General features: G+C 34.2%; 1 protein-coding gene across 5 annotated transcripts; it reads left to right on the forward strand.

Moving 5' to 3' along the window:
* Positions 1,495-8,401, forward strand: LOC18608957 (agamous-like MADS-box protein AGL9 homolog). Of its 5 annotated transcripts, none has more exons than XM_007043886.2 (8): positions 1,495-2,101; positions 5,113-5,191; positions 6,621-6,688; positions 6,805-6,904; positions 7,395-7,436; positions 7,532-7,573; positions 7,744-7,895; positions 8,009-8,401. In XM_007043886.2, the coding sequence occupies exons 1-8, from the start codon at positions 1,917-1,919 to the stop codon at positions 8,115-8,117; spliced, it is 777 nt and encodes a 258-aa protein (XP_007043948.1). In that variant the 5' UTR covers positions 1,495-1,916; the 3' UTR covers positions 8,118-8,401. The 5 variants fall into 5 exon arrangements, with proteins under 5 accessions (XP_007043948.1, XP_017970622.1, XP_007043949.1 ...); XM_018115133.1 differs by having other exon boundaries at positions 1,499-2,101; positions 7,759-7,895; XM_007043887.2 differs by having other exon boundaries at positions 1,524-2,101; positions 8,042-8,401.

The raw sequence follows: 14,129 nt of genomic DNA on the forward strand, positions 1-14,129 counted from the left end.
GAAAAGGCAAGATTTCTCTTTTATTAATATGGTATTAAAGTCATTTTGTTTATTTTTTGTTCTCTTAAACCTTGTCTTCATATTGCTTAAGTTGTGAATTGATATTATTTGCCATGATCGCCTATATCTAACACATTAACTTTTCATGACATTTTGCCTTGTGTTTTGTCATATCATTCTGTCATGTTAGCCTATCAGGTGTTCTACCATGTCAACCTGTCACATATGCACTTCTGCAAGGTCATTGTGTTTCTAGTTTTAACTTTCTTATTTCGATTTTGACTTGTATTTCTGTTAATTTTGACTATAAGATTGAGAAATTGGAAGTTTCAAGATCAATTGAACTATTTTAACGAGAAACAACTACAACTTATAGGTCTAAGATATAAAAAACATTCCCAAATTGAATGCAAACTTTGACATATATCCTACCACCTTGAGTTGTATCAAACCACTAATCGATTTTAAGACCAGGTTTCCGAACTCAAGTTGGCATCTACCATACTACTCTGAGTTTAAAAATGTGTTAACATAATTATAACAATTGTATAAATCAATGTGATTTTAATAGATTACTATATTGCTAACTTACTCTTTCCTAAATCATTGAAGTCCCTCGTGTATGTGTAGACTTCTTCTAAAGTTAAAAAAAGAAAAACAAAATATAAGATTTTTCTTTTGTTTGCTATTACAATTATATAAAAAAAAAATGGTCCAACCAAAATTTCTTATTGCATGCAAAATGTATGGATGGGATGAAGACAATGTGAAAGCCGCATTTAGCAAGCTTCTCCCGTTATTCCTTAAAACCAGTCCCAAGTCCCACCTAGGGACTCAAAATAAATTTCCTCTTTTCTGCATTACTTATCCCACTCATCATAATTTGCTTTGGTTCTAATCATGCAATTCTTGTTATTATCAAAGATGTGGATTTGACTCAACAACTCAAGTAATATCAAAGGAGCATGGATAGGTCTTGGTATACAGGACCGAGGTAAACTTATTATAGTATAATCAAGGTTCATTTTTTTATTTATTTTTAAGAAGAAAAACAAAACATTTTTTTTATCATACCTTTATTTTCATATTTGTTATATGATGGCATGTTAAAAGTTATTAGTAGCTTAAGTATTTGACTCACATATCTTGGGTTTTACTATTTTATTATGTAGAACAGTAATGTTAAAAGGAGATAACCCGTGGAATTTCTTTACAGACAGAGATTCGGACATGGAAGCCGAGCCACCACTGAAGGGTAATTCGGTAAATTGCGGGGAACATGCGAAGGCTCACCTTCTTAAGGTTAGGTCACATGATTGCCCGAACCCGAAAATGGTCAGGTGGATTATCAGAAGTCTCTCCACTTCTCCTGTGGACACGTAGCACTGTCTCTCCCCCTTTGCATTTATTGGTTAAGGTTTCCAACTTCTTCCTCCTTCGCTCCCCTTATTAATTTATTTCATCTTTTTCTTTTTCAGCCTCCCATTTCCACCATTGGATCACCCATCCAGCGGCTGACATTAAGCAAAGCTACGAAATTAGGACCACAGGATATGAATAAACTGGTTATTGCTACGTATTTGTTTGGGCTGTCTTATCATTTGTTAGTGTGCTAAACAAAGCAAAAGATTTCAAGTAGTAGTAGCGAGTACTTTTTTATATTATTTATTATTTTAATTTCCATAATTAAATTAGAAATGGTTTTATTATATGATCTGGGATTCTAATGAAGTTGTTAGCTAAGACCATCTAAAGAACTGAGAGTATAAATAGAGAAAGGGTTATTAAAGGTGAGCAGGAGACAGAAGGAGGTATCCTTGTGTTTGGCTTTAGCTTATTGGAAAGGAGGAGAAGAGTTTTGGTTGATTTGTTGGAGTTAAGAGGGAAGGGTAAGAAAGGAGGAAGGAGAAAAACAAATGGGGAGAGGTAGGGTTGAGTTGAAGAGGATTGAAAACAAGATCAACAGGCAAGTAACTTTTGCTAAGAGAAGGAATGGACTTTTGAAGAAAGCCTATGAGCTTTCCGTTCTTTGTGATGCCGAGGTTGCTCTCATCATCTTCTCCAATAGAGGAAAGCTGTACGAGTTTTGCAGCAGTTCAAGGTATCACCAAAACAACTAAAGCTTTTTTGTACCCTCTCTCAAAAGCGAAATAAAAGAGAAAAATTTATATAGTATCACACTTCAGAAAACACAAAGGAAATTTTTTTTTTTCTCCATAAAACAAAGCTCTCTCTCTCTCTCTCTCTCTTATGCTTATTTCTCTTTTCTCTTTCTCTGAAAATACTTTAATTTTTCTTCTTCTTCTTCTTCGTTTTCCTATTTGCTTGTTTTGAATTCTGACTTTAGATCTTGAGGGGTTGAGGAGCTGGATTTTTGCTGTTTTGAGTGATTGTATTGAAGCTTTCTGAGAAATTTTGAGAAAAGAGTAAACACATAAAGTCGTGTTTCAGCTTTGCCGTTTTAGTGAATGTCTCGGCGTTTATAGCAGGGCCTGAGTGATTTTGCTGTTCCTATTGATGTTAGATCTACAACTTTAAATCCATTATAAAATATCACTGTTATATTGACTATAATTTCATGTTTTTGTTAATATTATTATTAGTTTTGGGTTTTCCCGAAGCCCTTTCTTGCCTTTCCTTTTTTCGTTTCATCATCTCAATTTTTTTTCCTCCTTTTTTTTTTGCTTAAATCTTTTATGCTTTCAAAGTTATATCTGTGATCTAACCTTCTTTCAACTTCAAAACATAGTTTTCTAAGCAAAACAAAACAACTTTAACATACAGTTTTCTTCTGAAATTGAAGAAGCTCAGAGATCTGTTGCCTATTTGCTATGGAGTTCAGGAATGAGTTCTTTGTATTTTTTGTTCCTCAAAGATTAAAAAGAAAAGGAAAAGAAAAGCTTTGTTTCTCTTAACCTGAATAAAGGCTTTTCTGCTTTTGTTCTTTTCTTGCTTTTCTCTCATTCAAGCTTTGATTAGATCTTTCGTCTTGCCATTTTTGTTCTTAATCACTGTAAATCATGGTTCACTTGCGGTTAAACCAACCAAGTCTTTTGGATGAAAAGATTATAATCTTCTTTTTGCAACTTGTACTCAATGAGTTTAATCTGCTTGAAAGTTTCCACCATCTTCCATCTTTGATAAGCTGCCGGTATCTGAGCTTTAGGGTTTTTATCTATTTTTAATCTTTCTTCTAATCCTTTGCATACGTACCAAGGTACAAGTATTTTTCTTTATACATAAATGGCGTTTTCTTTAAAGCTTGATCGGCCGGATCAGGTAATTAGAATCTGTTCCTTTGGAATATTGTAAATTTCGTATTGAGCAATTTGTGGGTGTTTTAATTGTGAAAACGTTTTCGAAAGAAAATAGACAAAAAACCAGTGGAGAAGCAGGGGCTCAGTGGTGTCTTGTGCAGTATCAGATGTTACTAATCAATCAAGCAAGGCGAATAAGACATTTTACAGAGTCCTTTCTTTCTATTCTTCAGACGAGTCTTTTCTTTGATACAACGAACGTCCTTCTTCCCAGAGGATCTTGTTACCTCTCTCTCTTTTTTGTATGCATGCCTCTCTCTCTCTCTCCCTCCCTCCCTCTCTCACAAGTATTTTCATTCAGTTGAAGTCGATGGAGACATCTCCACAGATCCGTCTGAGTTGTAGGGTTTTGATTTCCTCAATCCCAGGTTAGGGTTTCAACTCTTAAAGGTTTAAAAACCTCTCTCACTCTCTCATCAAATACAGCCCACTTCCCCTCAGATCTAAATTTTTGCGGAAACTGACATGTTTTTCCGACCTACTTTTTTAAGTTTAAAAACTGGTTTACCATTCATCTGTCTGTACTTCCATTGCTTGTCCTAATTCCTCTTGTCACTAATTTTAATTTTAGTTAAATAATTATTCTATTACTTATTTTATTTATACTATATTAATACAGTATAAATATGCTAATTAATTTTCATTTCATCATATATATATATATATATATGTATATAGCATAGTTTAACTCATGTATGTTTGAAGAGTGCTACTTGGGATCAGGGCTTTTTTTTGTGAAAAAAGGTTCAAAGCCAAATGCCCAACATTGTTGAAAAATGAAAACCAACTAATTTAGTGTACCAAAAAAATAAAACCCCAACTAATTGATTGTATTCACTTTTGGCTTCCTTTAATACACATCAACTTCTATCATTCAGGCTTTCAGCCTTATATTTCATGATCATTTTATGAAGATTTTAGTTAGCTGCTTCCCCAATTGCCAGGACTGAATATGACAATTAGTTTTGCAATCTTTTTTTTAAAAAATAAAAATAAAAGAAAAAGAAAAAGCATGTCAACTTAGACAAATTCAAAATGGTGAGCATTTCTCTTTTATAGCATTATTTTTAATTGTTATATTTTCCTCTCTAATGCCCTTTCAAAATGGCAAGATTTCTACTTTCCCTTTCAATCATCCTTAATCTTCCTCGCTTGATACTGCCATGGTAGATCTTGAAGATCCTCAAGAGCTGATATTTTGAGCTTTGGTTTTATATTTTTCTCATTTTAATGTCCTTGTGTTCTCTAACAGCTTTTTGAATGTCTCTTATTCCTTAATTGATAGAATAACTCATTTATGTTATGCTCCACAAACACTATAATATATGAATTTGCGATGATTATGCTTTGCCCTAAGTATAGGATGACTGTGTAAAGCTTTTGGAAAATTTTTTATATACTTTTCTTATTAGCTTTTTTTTTTATTCTGTTTCATGGATGCTTATGATTTGATAAAGAGTTGTATGATTGATTTTTTTTGTCTTTCCAATAGTTTGTTGCCCTTTTCAATCACTCATCGGTTTAAATTGATGGAACTTAAGTGTCAAAATAAGTCCTAGGAATAACCTACTTAAGATCCTTGATGGCATCTTGCATTGTGAAAAACCACTCAACATACGATTATCAAATCAATCACCAAAATGCATCTAGAAACTGTTAAAATATTGTGCTCAATCATTCTATGTGCTTTCTTGTATTCTGAGATCCATTATTGTTAATTCAATATCAATGTTCCTGCCACTATGTTTACTAATGGCTTGCAATCCTTTTAACTAAAATTTACCTTGATGAATAGCATGATCAAAACTTTGGAGAGGTACCAAAAGTGCAACTATGGAGCTCCAGAGACAAATGTGTCAACTAGGGAGGCTCTGGTAATGCTAAACTCTGCAGCTTATTTTTGCATAAACTGCCTCCTTCCTTTTTGTTCTTTAGAGTTTACACTGCTTCTCTATATGACATAAAGTAACCTTGACTTGGCAACAATTCGCGTCCAATTTATAGACATAATTATTTTTATTATTATTACCCTTTTGCTTGGGGCTGGGAGGATGTAGTTTTGAACTAAATATGTACTTCTCTTAGGATATCGTCTCATCTATTTCCAAAAGTATTCACGTTATTTTTTGCTATCTAAGAAATAATCATTTCCATCTTAGAAATGGAGACATGTAGTTAGAAATAGATATTTTATTATAAATATATTAAAGAAAACATACACGCACACGCACACGCACACACACATATTTGTTACAACTGAGTCCAATTAAGATCCTTTTCCTTTTTTTGCTTTTGACTGTTTGTAATTACGTTATGCCAATTAATGATGGTATCTTTCCTATATTTTGTTGTTAAAAAATTAGCAAATAAAACAAATAAGCAGGGTCTACACCCTCATTCAACACTAATCAATCAGTAGATGAAAAGTGGAAAGACAAAAAGCATTAAACAGAGAAGATGCAATGTGAGAATGCATACTGAGAGAAATCTTGGGTGTCCTTAATGTCCTCTTAATGATCAAATTTGGAAGAGAATGAAATAACGCCATATTTCCATTAAGAGTTAGGCTTATTACCACTGTCTACAAGTTAAATCATGCTACCAAAGGCTACCGTTTGTTAACTTTTGGCAATTGATGCAGAAACCTTCAGCTATATGTTAAATTAAAATTGAAAATTTAGCTAAATTAAACTGCATTGACAATTGATTCAGTTCAGTTGGGCAATGATACTATATGTCATCTTCATTCGGAAACACAAAAAAATGGGCGTCGTCATTTTTTGTCCAATTCTTGGTCTAATAAGTTCCATAAGTCCTTACACTGGATGATGCACTGTTTGCTCTCGTGTTTGAGTATGTTTAACAATTTAGTTTGTTGAAGAAGTTGAGTTTTTGTTGGAATTAGAAATATAAAAGAAGATAGTAATTTGTCCATGTCTGTCTATGCTAAAATTTGCTGTAATCTGTAGTTTATAAAGCAGAAGAAAGTGCCATCTAACTTTACATTCAGAAGCATACTACTCTAAAATTGTATTAATGTCAAATAAAGTTACTGTACAAGTAAATGGAAGCAATGCCAGAATTGGTAGAGACAAATGAAGGTGCTCTATATTATGGTGCATTCATTGGATGAATATAATAAGCTTGATCATAAGTAACAATAAATTAATTCAATACATGCAGATTACGGGATACTGTTGAACTAGTGTAAGAACGCTGTCAAATATTATTGGTAAAGGTTTATGACAACTCAAATTAAATTTTTTTTTGTATGTATGTAATATTTTCATGCTGTCCCTATAGGAGTTAAGCAGTCAGCAGGAGTATCTGAAGCTTAAAGCCCGTTATGAAGCCCTACAAAGGTCCCAAAGGTGAGTCAGCAGCCACTGAAAATTTGAAATGACCCCTACTTTGGTAAATATATGCTTAACACGCAAAGGCTGTATGTATGGACGTGATTAATTATTTCCTTGATATATTTCTTTAGGAATTTACTAGGAGAAGATCTGGGCCCTTTAAGCAGCAAAGAGCTTGAGTCTCTTGAGAGGCAGCTCGATTCATCATTGAAGCAGATCAGATCGACGCGGGTACTTTGACTCCATTACTTACATCGTCGTCACATAAGAAATCCTTACCTTTTTCTTTTAAAAGAAAGGAGAAACTGCATTTATATATTGAAGCCATGCATTTGGAACAGTAGTGAAATAGGCAGCATGTCGCGTCCCAACCCTACTAATGGTGGGAAAACAGCAATTCTAACACAGATAACATGTTAGATAGCACATGCATGCTTAGATAAATCAAAAGAATACTGGTATATATATATATATATATCATGAAGAGCAGTTTCAGTGTTTTATTCAAATGTTGTTTGTTCTTGTTTGCACAGCATTTACTGAGGCTTGTTGGGTTCCTGAGTTGTGTAAAAATGTTACGAGAAAGAACATGAAACTGTAAAATATAATCTCCTCCACCTAGAGTAAAGAAGACACTAGAAATTTGCTATTTTATACATGTTCTTTTCTTCCCTTTCATTTATGTTGTATTAGCTCACTTCACTCTATTATTCGGTTGTAGACCCAATACATGCTGGATCAGCTCACTGATCTCCAACGGAAGGTAAGCAAATATCTGAATTAAGCTTCATAAGTATGGAAGGCAGCTTCTTGTTTCTCTCACCAATGCGATATTCTTGGTTGGCTTTTTTGATGCAGGAACATCTACTTAATGAAGCCAATAAGACCCTAAAACAAAGGGTAGGTTACTATTACAACTTTTCTGGGTACCAAATCAATCAGGAAGGGAATTTTAATTCCCTTCAGTTGCCAACCTTAACCCTTTCTGTTCACTCTTAACTCGACTATATATATATATATATATTATTGAGACAACCAAGAGGTCCAAGATCTTATTCAATGACTTGTAGGCTGGTGCTCTGCAGTTGGTGGAAGGCTACCAAGTAAATTCACTCCAACTGAATCCGAATGCAGAAGATGTGGGCTATGGGCGACAACCAGCTCAGCCTCAGGGCGATGGCTTTTTTCATCCCTTGGAGTGTGAGCCAACATTACAAATTGGGTACGACCTCCTAAATTTTCTTGAAATTTTCTAGTGATAAAAAATTGAAACATTTATTTAGAATGATACTGAAAAGGAAAAGCTAGGAAATCAATGATATGATTTTGAAGCAGAGAAAACAACAATCTGCCTTACCACTGTGACAGATATCAGCCTGATCCAATATCAGTGGTCAACGCGGGGCCAAGTGTGAATAATTACATGACAGGATGGCTACCATGATAAAGAAGGAAGCATGGGAGAATGATGCATGCATGGTATGCATTCCCTCATAAGAGTCAGCAAGCACATTTTATCATCTGATGTATGTTATCTTGATGAAGCAAAACGTGTGGATTTATATTATGACTTAATTTGTGTCTTAATTAGAATGCACTGTAAGTAACGCCTGTGTGAGCGCTCAAGCACTGCGCATCTTTATTTCAGCACTTTTTATTTGTTTGAAATAATTGTTAATTGTCTGCTTTGGTTTGCATCAATAAATTATCTCATGCATCCACTTTTGAGTTTGGGAGTAGACCCCTTTTCTATGTATGAAAATCTTATGTAGCATAATTTTTTAAGGCAATTAAAGCCAATAATCCTGCACTGGACCAAATGCCGGGGACTGGGTGGGACCTGCTTGCTTTCAGCCCTGGCCCATGGTTCACAAGAGTAACGTCATCCAAGTTTTGGGTACGCCCTAATTTTGAGCCTAAGTAGATATGGGCAAGGGCAATGCATACTTGTGGATTTATTTTATTCTATCATATCATAATTCAAGCTCGTGAGATAAATGTAATATCTATCTATCTTTCTTATAATTAAAAAACACTTAGCTACTGGTTAATAAAGCATAAGGCCTTTATTTTTTGGAAGAATTCGGGAGATAGAGTACTGAGCAGTGGCGGGATGATGATTGGCCGGTGGTGGACAAGGAAGCGGAATAGGAGAAAGGAGAGTAGATATAGTTGGGGAGGGCCGATGTGCCCCTAACAATTAAGACAATTAATGAAGTGCATCTAATTGAATATTGTAGTGTACAAAATAAAAAACTTGGAATTAAGGTGAAGCACATTTTCAGACAAAGGTTTGAATATAGTAATTTTTTTGATCAGTGCTACTATTAGTTTCAATATATTTATTGGTACTATTTTGCTATGTTTGGATCGCCACTTGTTATACAAATACTGGGGAATCAAACTCCAAATGATTTTGCCTGTGTTTGGATCGAGTAGAATCAACTCAAGGCTCAAGCAATGTTTAAACATTTTGGAATTACATTTTCTTCCTAATTTTATGCTCTTTTTTTATGACAAAATTTGGCTTCCCAATTATCAATTCTCCCCACTCACTAGTAGCTGTCTTTTCTTACGTCTAACTTGACAAATTAACCTCCAATCTATAATTTAACTCATATTTGTCATTATTATAACTATTATTCTTCCTGCTAAATATAAATAGTAAATGATATCCCTTAAAACTATTTTAAAATTACTTAATATTTATTTTATTGCTATTATTTATTTAGATTCAATTAATTTATCCTACATGAAACCAAGTATCATAAAATTACTGAGATTAAAAACCCCTATTTCTTTGCGGCTATTCAAGGGGAATATTGTCTAGCAACCCATTTGGTTTTGCGGCTGCAAATATGTTAACCATCAAGTTGAGACATTAGGGTGATTTCCTTGCAATGAATTTCAACATAAGTCTAGCACATTGGTGTTTCTTGAGATAGATATTCATACGTTTCTCTATTTTTTTTTTAGTTAAATGAATTAATCATCTCCCTACTTTTGCTTGGACATAGATTTCATCAACAATAACTTTTTTTTTAAGTTTATTTTCATTAAAAGTTAGTGATATGATTATGACATTAAAGTTACTTAACAATATTTAACAATTAGATTATATGTGTACATATTTTTCTTCCATAAGAAAAGATTACATCCATATTTTAAAATTTTCAAATCCTTGTATAATTTTCGAAAGAAACCATTCTTCATGCCTAATAAATTTAATCCATGTACTCTCTCATGTAACACCCCCAATTTTAAATGTTACCTAAGTATGAAGTAGGACTAGCTTATAGGTTGATGTGAACTTCGATGTGTATGTTTCTGAATTCAAGGAATGCCTATATCCATAGAGAGATGGTCATGAAAAGTATGAGTATGCAAAAGCTCAATTGATGTTGTGCATACACTTGGCACATGAATGATATAGTGCATTTGCTTGGCACTAAGATGAGTATGATATGTATGCAAATTATGCTATGTTTAAGTGATATGCTATGTGACTTAGAGCATGAATGAGAAATTGGTGTGCATGATGAATTTTTGTGCTGATTTTAAGTGAAATATGAATGATTTGAGGTTGTAAAAGAGATTTAGAATGGGTTTAGGCTTCAAAGAGATCAAATTTTATGAATTTGGATCTAAGGAGTCGATCCTAGTGCATGAAGGATCGATCTTGTGAAGCAAAGAGCAAGGAGGGCAAGTATATTGGCCTAGGATTGACTCTAGAGCCCTTGTAGTCAATCCTAGGTAAGGAAATGGGAGGACGGGTGAGCAATCTGGTCTAGGATCGACTAAAAAGCTCCCATACTTGATCCTCGGTTGCTAGATTAGCCAAATTCAGGCCTAAAGCTCTAAAACCCAAGTTTTTCATTATTTTCTCTTTACGCCTTCATTCTCCACCCATTTTCTCTCAACTCTTACATCTTTCAAACTCACTAGATTCCCTTAATAAATCAAGGATTTTGAGTGTTGGAAGTAAGAGTTTTTACCTCCTAAAGGCTTGGTAAATGATGTTCACTTTCTCTCTCTTAAAAAAAAATCCAAACCTTAGCTTTCAAGAATAATTTTTAAAGATATGTAGAGTGGATTAGAGCAGATTAAAGCTTTGGAAATGCTTCTAGAGGTAAGATTAAGTGTTTTTATTGATTGATTTCTAATTTGAACAATTTCTAACTTAAATTTAATTTGATTCAGCTTTAAAGGAAATTGCCCTCTTAAGTTGATTGGAGATTTGGGGTAAATAATTGTGCAACTAGCCCTAAGGTATGGGTTTAGCTCATTATTGGAGGATTTGAGCTTATATGTTAGATTGCTAAGAATTTGCTTAATTTTAGAAAAGCTAGCACTTTTTGAAAGTAAGGATTTAATTAGTTTTGTGATGTTTTGATGTGCTTAAGGGATGATTGAGCAATTTCGACATATTGGTGAGTTGAAACATGGTTGGAGGCTAAGAATCAACGTTTGGCTATGAGTACCTCTAATTTGTCACTATGAGTGGGTTAATTAAATGCATGTGATGCATAACGCATGGAAAATGTGCTGCACTGGTGCTATATTATGAATGTAAGCCTAGTTGAACATGTCTAGGCTAGAGAACTATGTATGTATATATGCGAATGTGATTGCATAGATGGGTGTGCCTAGGCTAGTATATTGTTAATGAGCATGTTAGCATATGTGTTTGCTTGTGAATGCCATTGGTAAGCATGAGCTATTAGTCATCTAGTTGATGTATGATTTTAATGGCTATGGGATATGTTGTGACTTAATCAGTGTGATGGTGATACCATGATGAGGGGTTAGATTGCCCATTGTTGGTGGAATGTAAATGCATGATTTATTGTGATAGTATTCAAGTATATGTAGCTATTGGGTCATGATTAAATTAAACTGAGATTGTTGATGTATATGTAGCCAGTGAGCAATGATTATTAAGGCACTTAGACTTAAATGAGCTTATTGATGAATGAAGCTTAATAAATGTGATTGTTGCTACGTTATGGACATATGGATGAGATAAAGGCATGATGGCCTTATTGTGGAATTGTGTTCCATTTGAGGAATGAATTCCGGACATTGATTGGACTTGAGGACGAGTCATGGTTTAGTCTCGTCTGTAGTGCTACGATACCATCCTTTGGGAGATTGCTCCAGGTGATCCTGACTGTCAAGAGATTACTCTGATCGATGATATGATTCTTCATCAGTTGCTTTAGCATTGGATGTGATTTGATTCTTTGCTTGTTGCTTCGACACCAGCGTGATTTATGCTTCGTCAACTATTTCGGTGTTGGGCATGATTTGTTTCTCCTTCGGCTAGCCACCCTGCGTGATTTGACTATGTCCAAGGAAGGACCACTTGTTGACTTAATGTGTATGCGATGTGAGATAGCTTAGAGAGAGGCTTAATTAAATAAATGCGACATGAATCAATGCGATACCCCGTCAACTAGAGTGTGCCATGGAGAATGATGTGACTGACTATGTTTGGCTTCAAGAGTAAGTTTAATGATGTGAGTGATGATCTTTAAAGATCTTGAAGATGATGATATGCCCCGATATTGGAGACTTAGGGGTAATGATATGCACTATATTTGGAGATATTTGTTAAATCATGTAGATGCACTGATATTGCAATGTTTATTATATGTTTAATGTATGTATATAATCTTGATTATGTGCACAACTCACTGAGTATAGTATTCACCCATTTTTATACCATGTGCAGATAAATAAGTCACTGGACAGAGCGTGGCAAAGGTTGTCTATTGACAGGTAAATTTTTGCATCTGGTAGGTCCCCCCATTTTGGTTGCTCCACTGGATCAGGTTTACATTAACTTCTACACTCTAAATTTTAAATTTAGAAAGAAATGTATTTTGGATATTATAGGCACTGAATGCCATGTAATATTGTGTACTAAGAGTTGTCATGTATAAACTCGTCTTGAATGATCAATGTATGGCCATGTGGATATTTGTATGAACTATGTGCTAGGAATAACGTATTATGCTGAACTTAAATATTATTTATGAATATTTGGTTACGAAATCCCATGGTTATGTGTTATTTGATTTTTGAATCCTAAGGCTTGCTCTGCTCTCATGGGTTTTGTTTGCTAGGCTTGTGCGTCGATCATGGACCTTCGGGTTTGAATCATGACATCTCAATATAATGGTTTTAATTTCTCTACTCCAATTTCAACGAATTTAATCATTTTCGGAAATGGTTGAATGATGCAGAGGCAGCTCAAGAAAGGGGGTGAAAATCTTAGGGCATATTCTCAATGAAGGTAAAAAAATTTCAATGTACATATATATACAGTGCTTGGTTTAATTTTTTTTTAAATAGTATCAGGATTTCATTAAAGCAGGGGTGAAGAATAATTCACCACCTTGAAGCAAGGTCAAGTGTACAAAAATCTCAAGGCAAAATAGAGGTTTGAATGGTATATTTGATGTTTACTAGGATACCCAAATCAAACTCATGTCCTATCGAAATAAAAAATCACCCTGTAGAAACAATGCAAACCCCCTAAAGCAAAAAGATGGGAGAAAGAAAAGTTATCGGACTAAAAAATAACCCTTTGAAATCAAATAAGAGGGCTAAAGAACATTTCAGATTCTTCAACTCGACCTTAAGACTTTCATCAACAATAAACGTAAGAGAACAAAAAATAGGTTCCTAGCATACAAATAAACGACTAGCTCAGCTTCATCAAAACTTTTCAGCATTGCAAAAACAATAAATCCCACTTCATGATTGCAAGTCCTATTAGCTCATAAAATTAAAACACACAGAGGATGTCAGAGTCAAGGTTCATTGCATTTTTGGTGAAGGTATCAACCTCTTGATTAACTTCGCACATAACATGTTTTATCTCCATAGGCCCCAACTACTCTTCAATTTTTTAAATTTGTATCAACCATTTTTGCAACCTCTAGGGCACCAAAGCACGATTTTTAACCCAATTAACGATGTTGCTAGCATCAATCTTGATGATGAGATGATGACTGTCTTTCCATCTTGAAGCAGAATAAATAAGCAAAGCTTCTTTCACTACCATAATTTTAGCCTTGAAAGAGTTTATTGTACCTATAAGTTTAGAGAAACTGATCTTAAGCTCCTTTGCTTCATTCCTCATAATGCCTCCTATTCTTGCTAGATTTAGACAACTTTTTGTCGACTCATCGGCATTAAATTTCATGCACCCCTATTTTGGTACTACCTTTTTGATTCCTTTCTTTATTTGTTTGTTTCTTTTTGACATAGCTGCCAGCAGTAGAATTGAAAAAAGTATCATAAATAGACCTATTTTGCATTGGCCCATGCTGTAATTCTAAACTTGATGAGTTCTCAACATTGGTTGACATCCCATTTTTTTCCCTAAAGACCACATCATTTTTTCTCTTTCAAATTGTCCAAACAATTACATAGTAAGTAAGTTTCC

The sequence above is a fragment of the Theobroma cacao genome, chromosome 2, assembly GCF_000208745.1.
Source record: "Theobroma cacao cultivar B97-61/B2 chromosome 2, Criollo_cocoa_genome_V2, whole genome shotgun sequence".
Taxonomy (NCBI): Eukaryota; Viridiplantae; Streptophyta; class Magnoliopsida; order Malvales; family Malvaceae; genus Theobroma; species Theobroma cacao.

Bases quoted from the DNA above. Each gene is read 5' to 3' on its own strand.
- LOC18608957 (XM_007043886.2), top strand. From the start codon at position 1,917: ATGGGGAGAGGTAGGGTTGAGTTGAAGAGGATTGAAAACAAGATCAAC. The intron at 6,905-7,394 runs GTACTTTGACTC...ATTCGGTTGTAG, and splicing joins AGCAGATCAGATCGACGCGG to ACCCAATACATGCTGGATCA. The intron at 7,896-8,008 runs GTACGACCTCCT...ATTTTGAAGCAG, and splicing joins GAGCCAACATTACAAATTGG to AGAAAACAACAATCTGCCTT.